This window comes from Anomaloglossus baeobatrachus, chromosome 6 (genome assembly GCF_048569485.1).
Source record: "Anomaloglossus baeobatrachus isolate aAnoBae1 chromosome 6, aAnoBae1.hap1, whole genome shotgun sequence".
Taxonomy (NCBI): Eukaryota; Metazoa; Chordata; class Amphibia; order Anura; family Aromobatidae; genus Anomaloglossus; species Anomaloglossus baeobatrachus.
In genome coordinates this window covers 69,130,773-69,144,328 of record NC_134358.1, presented here as the reverse complement: position 1 = coordinate 69,144,328, position 13,556 = coordinate 69,130,773, and the positions used below count along the sequence as shown (strand labels likewise).

General features: G+C 40.0%; 1 protein-coding gene across 2 annotated transcripts in view; it reads right to left on the bottom strand.

The window, feature by feature from the left end:
- The window catches only part of DPYS (dihydropyrimidinase), a 141,212-nt gene that overhangs the window by 10,452 nt on the left and 117,204 nt on the right, over positions 1 to 13,556 (bottom strand). For both annotated transcript variants that reach the window (XM_075352967.1, XM_075352966.1), the window contains exon 8: positions 2,078 to 2,285. In XM_075352967.1, the coding sequence (XP_075209082.1) occupies positions 2,078 to 2,285 (208 nt within the window). The remainder of the gene's footprint in view (positions 1 to 2,077; positions 2,286 to 13,556) is intronic.

The following is a 13,556-nucleotide window of genomic DNA, read 5'->3' as shown; positions in this document are numbered from 1 at the left end:
CTAATCTGTATAACCCCGCCTCCAACACTTATTGGCAGCTTACTGACAATTTACAATATACACAGGGAGCTGCCAATCAGAGCTGTGGGCGGGGTTATATAGCGCTCAACATTCTGACCACTGTTTCATATACAGCAGAAAAAAACAAGGATTCTAACAAAATTGCGTAAAGCAATCCAATAAGTGACACACTGGAATCAGAATATCTGCCCCTACACGATGCTGCTCTCAGATTACATAGCAAAAACCTGCTGACAGATTCCCTTTAAAAACGCACTAGAAACAGAGTACAATTCTTCAAAATTGCATTACAAAATTGCATAAATTAGGTCTTTTGCTTTATATATTTTTTTTACATTTTGCTGCAGGAAAAGGGGGTAGATAGTAGCCAATGGTAACCTTGTAAGGAACCAGTTCTATTTATATTAATCCTAGTATTATAATGTTAAAACAATCAGAATAAATTATTTTGGAGCTTTTTAGTAATATAAATAAATCAAATGCATTTGCATTCTTTTTTTGTTAGAGTAAGAAGATAGGTACAAAATTACAAAATTGTAGCTGCTTGATTCCACCACTAGGGGCAATGTCCACTATGGACATACTGACCTGTACTGGAGCTGTTCATAGACCAGCATCTTATTGGAGTAAGGATGGGTGCATAAATTGAAGATATAGGCTCAGATTCATAATTTTGAGATTTTGTTTTTATTATTTTTTTTTAATTATTTATTTTTTATCTTGTAGCAATCTTTGCCAGTTTTTGCCCCAAATTCTTTAAATTTGTGCCTGCAGTTCATGAGTTTTGTGCAAAGTCAAAAATCATCTTTTATTTTTGCCTTTTTACGTGTTTTGCAATTGTTTTAGTGCAAAAAATGTTGCGCATTTCGTAAAATAGCACAAAATTTGCATAAAAATATCTACATAACATCACTTTAAGGGTGGAATGGAGTTTATCAACACCAAATTTTGCAACTTTTTAAAAAGTTGCAATTGATGAATCAGCTGAAAACATCTGGAAACTCCAAACTCAGCCCACAATGCCAAGGATAAGAAAATAAGAGGAAAGCAAATAGAAAATAGACTTTAAAAAAAAAAATATAAAATAAAAAAATGCTCTAATTCAAAGAAGAATTAGGTACAAATAAAAAGAGGCATAAAACACTAAAAATTAGGCAAAAAAAAGAGGAAATGCATTAATTCATTAGTGTACTTTTTTTGTTTAGGATTTAATCCTAATTTTGGCAAAAAAAAATGAAAAAAAAATTCTGTTCTCAAACTACACAGCCTTCTAATTTCTTGTGTTTTTTGGTTTTTTTTTTAGTTGTGTAATAAAATGGGTAGAAATGTATTATATTGGTAACATCAGTGATAGAAGAAGTCGCTGGCGTCGTCTACTTGGATTTCAATATTAATGAAAATGAGGTAAAAAATGCAAAAAAAGAACAACAAGGAAACGTAATCTTACACAGATCCTGAGTTAGTCAAATCAAGGCACCATAGGTCTCACCCATACTTATACTTTTCCAAAAGTCTGAAAAATCATATAAACCAGACTGCAAAATGGAGTAGAGTTTAGCAAACTTTGCCCAAAAGTGGTTGTTTTGGGGGCAATCTCAGAGAAGGGGGGCATTTGGGCATGAATTAAGTGCTATAAATGTTGGTAAGTATGGCTTTGAGAGCTTAGGTATGTAATGTGGGGTGGGGGTGCCCCATTTTGACCCCTCTTTAGAACCCCATTTGGACCCTTCTTTAGAAGGCAGAGGAAAAACACCCAGGATCTGGCACAATTATAGACTTCCGACGTTCGGCATATGACGATCCCATTTGGAGCCATTCACCAAAGCGTAGATGGGTAGGACCCTCTGAATAATCTCCTTTGGGTCCCGGGAGCTTTAGTCTGACACTGAAATAATCCCTAAGTAGCGGCTCTGGATCTGTTGAATAGCTGCCGAACTGTATAGCAACTTTTCCCAGCAAAACAACTGTTTTTCCAAAGTTGTCTGTAATGAGACATTCCCTTTAAGCCCCCCTCCCGAGATTGATGCGCTTTCTAAATCCCTCTCCATTGGCTCACCTCATCTCTTTTTAAAACCCTGCTGTAGACGTAGTCAGAAAATGGTTTTCTTGGGATATATTTGCCGTGGCCGGGTACAGTGTGCAGGGCTCCATTCTCATATACAACTCTTCCACCAGCAATGGTTACGAGGGGGACTCCGTGGCAAACCATTCCCTCAAATATATTGAAATTCACAGCTTGATGGTGAGTTTTCACTGAAATAGTCCTGTATAAAGAGAAGATCATATTATACATAACATAATACATAACATGTTTCAGTACTATTGTTATCAAAATATCATGTAATCAATGCAGTATTTCAATGGGCAAATGGGAAAAATTCACTGACAGCAGCTTTTCTGGACTGAAAACATAAAGGATCAGGCATTGACATTTCTAATGTTCTGGAGAGCAGGAAGGTCCCCTTGTCATGTCACATGTAACATGTGTCATGTAACATGTCAGGTGGTCAGATGGTCCCCAAACACGTCAGGTGGCCAGATGGTCCCCAAACACGTCAGGTGGCCATATGGTCCCCAAACACATCAAGTGGCCAGGTGGTCCTCAAACACGTTAGGTGGCCAAATGATTCCTAAACACGTCAGGTGGCCAGATGGTCTCCAAACACTTCAGGTGGCCAGATTATCCCCAAACATGTCAGGTGGCCAGATGTTTCCCAAACATGGCAGATGGCCAGGTGGTCCACAAACATGTCAGGAGGCCAGATGGTCCCCAAACACGTCAGGTGGCCAGATGGTCCCCAAACACGTCAGGTGGCCATATGGTCCCCAAACACATCAAGTGGCCAGGTGGTCCTCAAACACGTTAGGTGGCCAAATGATTCCTAAACACGTCAGGTGGCCAGATGGTCTCCAAACACTTCAGGTGGCCAGATTATTCCCAAACATGTCAGGTGGCCAGATGTTTCCCAAGCATGGCAGATGGCCAGGTGGTCCACAAACATGTCAGGAGGCCAGATGGTCCCCAAACACGTCAGGTGGCCAGATGGTCCCCAAACACGTCAGGTGGCCATATGGTCCCCAAACACATCAAGTGGCCAGGTGGTCCTCAAACACGTTAGGTGGCCAAATGATTCCTAAACACGTCAGGTGGCCAGATGGTCTCCAAACATGTCAGGTGGCCAGATGGTCTCCAAACACTTCAGGTGGCCAGATTATCCCCAAACATGTCAGGTGGCCAGATGTTTCCCAAACATGGCAGATGGCCAGGTGGTCCACAAACACGTCAGGTGGCCAGATGGTCCCCAAGCACATCTGGTGACCAGATAGTCTCGCCAAAGTCATTTAGATTAACTAACTTTTGTCTTATGTGTAGATGGGCTGTATAATTTTTTTTATCTTGATCCTCTTAAATTAAGTTCTAATCAAGACAGGAGAGTGTTTAAAACTTATTAAATTATTTAGAGGATAGATTAAAAAGACAAAAAACCAACATGTAAATGATGATTCATGCTCTTCTAGAATCTCCTTTTAACTGCTATTCAACAAAAATCAGTACACTATCTTGAACCAATGAATTTAGGATTTCCTTTGTCTGAGTACAGGAGTAAGGCTATGTCCGCACGTTGCGTCGGTGTACCTGCAGTTTATTCTGCACGTTTTCCTTCCCTTGGTTTTTGACCAAATGGCTTTTGACAATTTTTTAGCGCTAAAAACGCATGCGTTTTTACCGCGTTTTTAGCGCTTTTTACCTGCGTTTTCACCTGCGTTTCTGCAGATGCGTTTTTGAGATCAAGACACTGAGAAATAAAGTTGAATTAGTCAAAAATAATGAAAAAAGAGAAAAAAAGTATAAAATTAACTTTTAATAAAATTATATGGGAAATTATCATTTTTAATGTAATAATAGTGGTTATGCACATTTTAACAGAAAAATAGCTAAAGTTTATTAATTTTTTACATTTAAATTTTCGGTTATTGTGTGTGTGTAAAGGAACATTAGAACCCATTAATTTTTGGCCAGAAAAGCATGCGTTTTTGGAGCCAAAAACGCAGTTGAAAAGCAGGTAAAAAGCATGAAAAACGCAGGAATTGTGATTTTGGTTGCTTTTTGCCATTTTTCATTGACTCCAATGTTAAGGAAACGCTGCAGAAATGGCAAAAACAACTGACATGCTGCTTCTTTTTCAGCATGGTTTTTGACCACAAATATGCAAATTAAACGCTGCAGAAAAAAAAGCAAAGTGCAGACAGGATTTCTGCTTTTCCCATAGACTTTGCTGGAAATCAAAAACACATGCGTTTTGGCACAAAAACGCTGCTGCCAAAAACGCTGCAGAAACGCGGTAAAAAACGCAACGTGCGAACATAGCCTAAGGAGTAGATTTGCTCAAACAGCAAAAGTCCTATATACAGATTCTTTGAATCCAGTGTACGAAACTTTGTCGAGAAGCAGTTAAAAGTAGCTTCTAAAGGAGCATGACCTTGGGCACAGAAATAGCACTGCAGCATAGTGTTTGGGAGAGGAGAAAGCAAAATAAGGTAATTATTATTATTATTATTTATTATTTATTATTATAGCGCCATTTATTCCATGGCGCTTTACAAGTGAAAGAGGGTATACGTACAACAATCATTAACAGTACAAGACAGACTGGTATAGGAGGAGAGAGGACCCTGCCCGCGAGGGCTCACAGTCTACAGGGAATGGGTGATGGTACAATAGGTGAGGACAGAGCTGGTTGCGCAGTGGTCTACTGGTAGGTAATGGCGTTTATTGCAAAAATTCATAATTTGTGATAAAATTGTCTTTTTAATAGAGTGAGATGTTGATGGAAGCATGAATCAGTCTACATACAGAATAATCAAACCTGAACAATCTCAAATTCAATCACCATTAACTGGATGCGTTATTGCTGTATTGTATTGGGGCTTCAAAATAGAGAAGCAGTAAAGTTTGCGCTTGGTGACAAATATTAAGTATGTCCTATTGTTACTTATTCCCCAAAGCCAACTTCTTAGACCAAACTACTTTCCAGACTCTCTGATAAATGGCCAGAATACAGCCAGACGGGAATGAACACATTTTGTCCAGACTTGATAAATCTAGGTCAGTGAGCTTTTTCTGCTTTACCTGCTTCTCTGAAATGTTCTTATTTTGCCTTTAACCTTTTGAGATTGCACAAACAGTATGAAGGGATTATTGCCACTTCAGACACATTTGATAATGTTAAACTCTCTAATTTATAAGCCATGGTCAGGAGCAGGATACAGATGCCGGCGGGATGTTCCTGTGTGCACTTTGTCACTTCAGGAGAAAGCTCGCTGATGAAACGAGGCAGGGAACACGGCGAGCGGCTTTACTCGGTTAAAGTCATGTTTTCCGTAACACTCTACTGAGCAAACTCAACAGCGGCCAATTGTCTGGACACCTCGAAACGTTTCAGGGACAGTGATCACATAGTTATCCTATTAGTCTGAACACACAAGGTCATCAAGTCCAACCTTCACCTCCACTGGGGGCCACCATGGACAATGAAGCCCTCATTCAGTCATCCATATTGTTGTTCTTTAGTATTTTGTATCCAATTTTAATCAATATTTGGTCAGCTTCGTCAGTTAATTTCTCGTATGAAAAAAATACATAAATTCCAAAGTTTCTCCTATCTACTGAAATGTTAATTACTGACAACATTGATGCTATCCGTGTGCTGTCCGTGATATTCACAGATCCAGAGACTTCTATTGATCATTTTTTATCCTTGACTCAGGTCAAAAATATACATGTCTTGATGGACTTGACCTGAACCCCATTGGAAGTCTCTAATTGGGCAATTTGGGTCTCTGCCCACATGCAGTCAGCCATAAACAGATCACTTCCAGGGTGGGTGAGTGGAGTTTTTCCATTTTTTTGGTGCACACTACATCTGATAAATCTGTTGTTACCCCCAATGTGAGACGATCAAACGCTGCAAGCGGCTCGCACTGGGCCGAGCACCGAGTGTACCCAAGCTCTGAGATGATCCTGAATTCCGTTGTTGTTGTTTTTTTTTTTTTAAGTCTGTGTTTGGTACGAGCAACGAACCTTCGGTTTCCTCATCTCTAGTCCTAAGCTGTCTATATGGGCATTTAGATCATAAGAAGATTAATAAAATGAGACATGTAATGACTGACAGTCTGGTCTCTTGATCTACATGTCTCATACTGGTAATGCCCCTTTTTATTTAAAGTAAGCTCTGGAGGCAGATTCTCAGAGAGATCTAGGTCTGGCTGTCACGCATGGAATAGAATATGTCCGTAAATAACGTGTGATACACGCAATCAGACCAACGGGCATTTGATGCACTACCAAAAAACACCACAAAAAAGGAAACACCGGGATCACGATACAACAGAGGTCCCAGCCGCTAGGGGGAGAGGGAACCTCCTGCACGAGCCCCAAGCTGACTCCTGAGCTCCCTAGCGTCCTTATATAGGTTTTTTCAACTTGTCAGCGAACAGAATACCTGGGTCCCTCAGCAAAATTTCGATCGCTTGTTATTGCATTTTGCGCAAAATTTGTGGCGACCAAAAAACGTAATTTTGGTGTTTGGAATTTTTTTGCCGCTACGCCGTTTACTGATCAGATTCATTGATTTTCTATTTTGATAGATCGGGCGTTTCTGAATGCGGCGATACCAAATATGTGTATATTTTTTTATTTTTTTAACCCTTTAATTTTCAATGGGGCAAAAGGGGGCAGATTTGAACTTTTAGTTTTTTTTTAATTTTTTAAAACTGTTTTAAAACTTTTTTTTTTTTTTTAATTTTATTTTACTAGTCCCCCTAGGGGGCTATAAGGATCAACAATCCGATCGCTCTGCACTATCTGCTGATCAAAGCTATACAGCTGTAAACAGCAGATACGCTCATTTTCTGCTTCACTCGGCTCCGTGCCGAGTGAAACTGAAAGTAGTTCTTGTTACCTACAGGAGTCATCACATGACCCTGTGCTACCATGACAACCACCGGAAGTCACGTGATCCTACTGACAGTTTCCCTTTAAGCCACATTATTATGTCATGTGATGGGTACAGTCAATCAGTGGCCGTTAATTGGCTGCACCCTTACAATATCCCGTCAAAGGGGATGTCTCTTTTGAAGGAATAGTAGGGGCTGCAACTGATCAGTGGTTGATTATTGCCTGCAGCTGTCAAGTGAAATAAAAATAACATATGACCCCTGGGAGACACAATGTTGACATCTTTGTAAAAGTTCTGGTCCGTATGCATTTTTTTATGTTATCTAGGGAACGTCACAGGGGTGTACAGATGGAATGGGGGCTCCTATGCTGACCCTAAGACTGGAGCCCCTGTTCTGTCCATTATCTTGAAGGAAGACTTAATGGTAGCGAGGTTCGTGCCTCCAACATGGCCCTGTCTCCTGTCCAAGCCCTGATACTACTTCCCCCCAGGGAGCTGGCCGGAAACCCAGTTACCAAAACCCTACAATTAATCACAGACAAGGGTAATCGAAAACTCATGCACACTGCACTCAAACACAAAGGAGGGACAGTATGTGAACTGGGGAGTAACACAAAAGAGGTAGGAAATAAATACACAACTGGAGGACTTAAGCACCACACTGAACTGCAACTTGTAGGTCACCACAGGACTGGATAACAACTGGAACCAGGAAGCAAAAAGCTATATCCGGCACTCAGCCCCAGTATCCAGTACCTTATAAAGGCTGGAGATAGTGATCAGCAGCCTGAGCTGCCATCTGATGATCACAGGCCAGCAGAAATTACTGCCGCTGTACTGGAGAGCAGAGAAGCCAGAACCAGCCAACGCCCATGGCAGGCTGTGCAACTAAAGAATCCCAGTCAACTTGTTGGAATCCGCAGCGTGAACAAAGTCCGACACCGCCATGACACCCAACGAGTGCAACGCAAAACACTGCACGATAGAACATTAGTCGTTAAACAGGGGCTGTCATGTCAAGCAGTGGACAACTTCTTTAAATTTGGAAAACAATCCCCAAAATTATTACTTTTTTATTGTAGAGACTTATTTATGTAAATATAGTTAACTCATAATTAGTGTTCTCTGCAATGCAGATTATTCATGATGCTGTAGATTTTTGTTCGATTTTTGTTTTAAAGACTAGTACTATTGTTTCACACTTCCACATTCATTTTGACATTTTTTTTTCTTTTTATATTTTAACTACCATAGCCATGACAAATCTTGTTTATTTTTCCATAGCAAGCTGTAGATCTTTTAAAATCCAAGTAAAATCCTTGAAAACCTTTGAAAATGTTTATATTGTTTATTTTTAAATATTTATTTATGATTTACTTATTTCGTTTAGAAAATAAGTTTGTTTTGACATCTAGTTACCATAATTACCATAAATAGCATCTTGTACATTGTATTATTATTTATTTATTGGGATTATTCTTTTTTTATGGAGTAACAAAAAACATAATCAAGAAGCAGCAACAAAGGGAAAGAAGCACAAAAAGGCAGGAGTGTGTGTGTGGGGGGGGGGGGGTAACAAGTTTTTACCAAGGTTTTTTGCCAAAATTATTTTTTCCTTTTGGTTGTTATATTGCAAAAAAAGAGAAATGGAATATATTTGAAAACCTTTGGAAATGTTTATACTATTTAATATAGAAATATTTATTTATTTACTTACCTTTACTTTTTAAAGAAAATTGGGTTATTTTGTGCTTCGATAAATGGCTTTTTATACATTTACTATTATCAATTTTAGAGTAACCTAAATGGGGAATCAAGAAGGAGCTGAAAACATAGAGATGAAGCAAATAAAGGGGGTGATGGGGATTGGGGGAGAATAGAGTGCAGTAAAATATAGTTTTATATAATTTTATTATTTGTTGTATTTTATTATTTCTTCTTGGTTGCTATATTGTAATTAAAGGGAACCTGTCACCAGGTTTTTCCCCTTATAAGCTGCGGCCAGCACCAGTGAGCTTTTATATACAGAATTCCAGAATACTGTATATAAGAGCACAGGCCGCTCTGTAGAATGTACAAAATTCCTTTATTATACTCACCTAGGGGGGCGGTCTGGTCCGATGGGTGTCACTGATTTCGGTCCGATGCCTCCTCCATCTTGTGCAGTCGTCGGCCTCCTTCTCAGTCCGGTGTGCATGACACGTCCTCATCCACACAGAGTCTGCCATTGCCCTCCTATGCATGGGCACTTTGTTCTGCCGTGCTGAGGGCAGAGCAAAGTACTGTAATGTGCAGGCACGAGGAAAGATCAAAGACCACAAGCGCATGCGCACTACACTACTGTGATCTGCACTAACCCTGTCCACACCACAGCTCAGTGTACAATGTCTATAGACAGTGAGCTGCTTATCAGAGGAGGGGGCATGGTCAGACGACTTCACTCAGGCAGGTAGTCATAGCACTGATGATGTGCAGGTGATAAATCAACCATTGTAAGTAAACAACATCACACATCTTAACCCCTTCATCATTTAGGGACTTTAATCCCCAATGTCGTCTTTTAACGGAACTGAGGAATAAGTGAATAGTGCTGCCCCAAGGGCAAAATTCTCACGGGTGACAGCTGTATATGACAGCTGACATCCGTTACCATTGGCCCAACCAGTTTTGAAACCGATCGGGGCTGTTTAACCCCTTAAATCAAACTGTCAATTGCTAAGAAGTTAAATGGGGGTTAAAAGACCCCCTTTGGCAGGATTGGTTCCCTGTGATTGTAATTGCGGGTGCTGATCATTACCATGGTTCCCGGAGGTCTTCTGATGACCCCATGGTACCTGTTAGATCCGGCTATAAGGAGAGTCTGACAGGCAAAGTCATAAGTACAGCAGTGCATGAGATCAGCGATCAAAGTGAAAAATATTCATCTCCCACAGTGGGACTAAGTGAAAATAAAATAAACAACATGTGTAAAAAAAAAAGTAAAAAAACCCCAAAACACAAAAAGAGCACTAAAATCACGAAAACAGGTTTCCGCACTAAAAACGCAGCTTTTGTGTTAGAACAAAAATTAAGAAAAGTACACATAAGTGGTATCGCCACATCTAGAGTGACCTGATCTATAAACATTTACTGTTATTTATACAGAAATGGCGAAAAGTGTAAAAAAATAGGTAAAACCACAACAAAACATTTATACATCATACTAACATACAAAAAAGTGAGTAAAAACGATTAAAAATCCATATGTAAAAAAAAGGGTAGACATTTAAATGCCAAAAAACAAGCCCTTAATATGGCTCATTTGGAAAAAAAATCAAAAAGTTACAGCTCTCACAATATGGTGATGCAAAAACAAATTAATTTTTGTAAAGGGATCAAAAATGTTGTGCCCCCAAAAAGTTTCAAACTCATTGCGCAAAAAATAAACCCTTATACAGCCCTCCTCACCAAAAAATAAAAAGGTTACAAGTCTCAAGATATTGTGACAGAAAAACTCTCTCTGATAAAAAAAGCATTTTTTCTGTTTGATAGAAGCAGAACATAAAAAACACTATAAATCTGCTATCTCTATAATCGCATCGACCTGCAGAATAAATCTGTCCTATCACTAACACTGTATGGTGAACCGCGCAAAAATAAAAATAAGAACTATTGTTATACCGCTATCTATTTGTGCATTCAAACTCCCAAAAATCGTAATAAGGCTCGAATCGTGCAAAACCATCCTTTTTGGGTTTAGTTTCCAAAATGGGGTCACTTGTGGGGGTTTCTGATGTTTTGGTACCTCTGGAGCCCAGCAAATGCAACATGTTGCTTGCAACCTATTTCAGACAAATTTGTGTTACAAACTTTAAATATTTCTCCTTCTGTTCTGAGCCCTATTGTTTGTCCAAACAGAACCTTTGCACTACATGTGGGGTAACAGCGCGCTCAGAGGAAAGTGGTTAACATGGTTTAGTGTGTTTTGGTCATTGCACATAAATGTGTGTATGGTTTAGTGTGTTTTGGTCATTCCACATAAATGTGTGTGTTTTATAATCATTTTTGATATAATAACATTTTGTACTGGGAAATTTTGTGAATCAAACAGAACCTTTGCACTACATGTCAGCGCGCTGAGAGTAAAGTAGTTAACACACTTTGGAGTCGACATTTTCAAGGGAAAAATTTGGAACTAAAGTAAAATTTTTATGAAAAAAGAACATTTTCAATTCATTTCAACCTAATGTTATCAAATTCTGTGCAGTATCTGTGGGTTCAAAATGCTCATAATACCCCCTGGAAAAAAATCCTTGAGGGGTGTAGTTTTTAAAATGTGGTCTTTGTGGGGGTTTCTACTGTTTAGGCAACTTAGGGACCCTGCAAATATAACATGGTACCTGCAAGCTATGTCAACCAAATTTGTGTTCCAAAATTGAAATAGCTCTCCTTCCATTATGAGCCCAAACAGAAGTTTTTGACTAAATCTGGGGTATCACTGAGCTCAGAAAAAAGTGGGTAACAAACTCTGTGTGGTCCACTTTTTCATGTTAATGAGCACATAGGATGTGAGTGCGTCGAGCATTCAACAAGTCAGAAACACGGGGGGGTGTCTTCAATAAACTGGCACCGGAGATAACAGTATGTGCATCCGCTGACTCCAACTCCTTTTTATTGAAGAGTTCCTGTAATACTTCAAGATTCTACTGCGCATGCGCTGGCCATAAATATAATGGTGGCAACGGAGGGGAGAAATTTACATAACGGCCAGCCAAGCACACAGAGCGGAATATTTACACAAGACCTGGCCCACATAGTACTGCCCCGATACTCAAGCCAATGCACTGATTTCTGAAGCTTTGATAAAGGATTTTTCTGCAATAAAGCTTCCACTCTCTAGTATAGTACTGCCTGTACTTTATAAGTGAAAAACCTGCAGGGTGATTACTTTTAACACACACAAATGAATCTAGGGAAGGAATACCAGTTAGATAGGAGCATTTTGCAGCACCAGAGACAATTGCCTTTAGATGTTCCTGGACAGTTGCATAAAGTCCATTAAAGGATTTAGTTGGGCCTGATAACGAACGTTCCTAAAAACCTTTTTTTCTGAATATTGGGCCATCTAAACTGATGCTTGTTAGTCAGGTGTGATGATTTTTAAGCATGCTTAAAAATCATCATTATTTGTAGCTAGTGATGGGTGGACCTGGACTATAAATGTCCGGATCCCCGTGGTTTCAAACGTACCCGAGTGCCGGGTCCGGGATGCTCAATGAATTTTGAGTATTGATCCAGATCCGGCACATGCCTAATATCAAAAATAAAGAAAAAAATAATAAAGCAAGCGGCGCTATACTTACCGATGCTAAGGTGCGGCTCTAACTGCTCCCACGGCTACTCATTCACATTCGGGGCTGCTCATTAGCCTTCATGCATATGCACTGCTTTCCCTGCCCATTGGCATCTGAGATTGATTGCTGTCAGACGCGCCCCCACACTGAACGACAGCCTGTCTGATGCTTCCAAACACAGGCGCTGTCTGTGGGTCTATAGCGTACAGTAAAAATAAATAAATAAAACATTTGGCATAGAGTCCCCCCATTTTATGATACCCAGTGCAGATAAAGCATATGGCTACAGGCGTTAGCCCCTGGCGTGCGCTTATCTTGGCTGGGTATCAAAATAAGAAGAACCGCATGCAGCTTATTTAAATAAATCATTAAAAAAAACAAAAATAATTTAAATAAAGCACAACAGCTAGGGGCTTGTATTTTCAGGCTGGAGAGACCCGTGCTTATTGAGCTGCCCCAGCCTAAAAATAGGAGCCTGCAGCTGCCCAGAATTAGATGCGACAATCCCAGCACTTTATCTGGCTCTTTACAATTGCCCTGATACAGTGGCAATCTGGGTAATAAGGGGTTAATAACAGCTCACTGCTGCCACTAAACCCTAGATTAGAAATGGGGAGGGTCTATGAGGCCCCCCCATTAATAATCTCTAAGTGAAAGTAAATAAACACAAACACCAAAAAAATCCTTTATTTGGAATAAAAGACAAAAAAACCCACCCTTTTCACCACTTTATTAACCCCAAAGACACCCCTGAGGGTCCTACGCTATCCACACGAGGTCCCACAATAATTCAGCTTTGTTACATCTCAAATTACAGTGTGCAATCATGAAACATGTCTGCACGCTATATCTGCAGGCTGAGAATGAGTTCCGATCAGTGGTGACGTCACTCAGGTTAGTTGCGGTCACAGCTGGAGCTTCCCACGGTCCTCCGCCTGTGATCACAGGTAACCTGACCTCAGGATACTTCATTTAACTCAGTGACCCCACCTGGAGTCAGGTTAGCTGTGGTCACAGGTGGAGGACCATGGGAACCACCAGCTGTTACCGCAACTAACCAGAGTGACGTCACTAATGCAGATCTGCAATACACAATGCGCTGTTACTTTCTGATCCCAGATCCCCCAGAGATCACTTCAGGCCGTGACATTTATAAAAGCAAACCATTTTCTATCATCAATCCTGCTTTAGCTTTAGTAGAATGGGGATGCCAATAAATAATTTATAGTCTTTAATGATAATA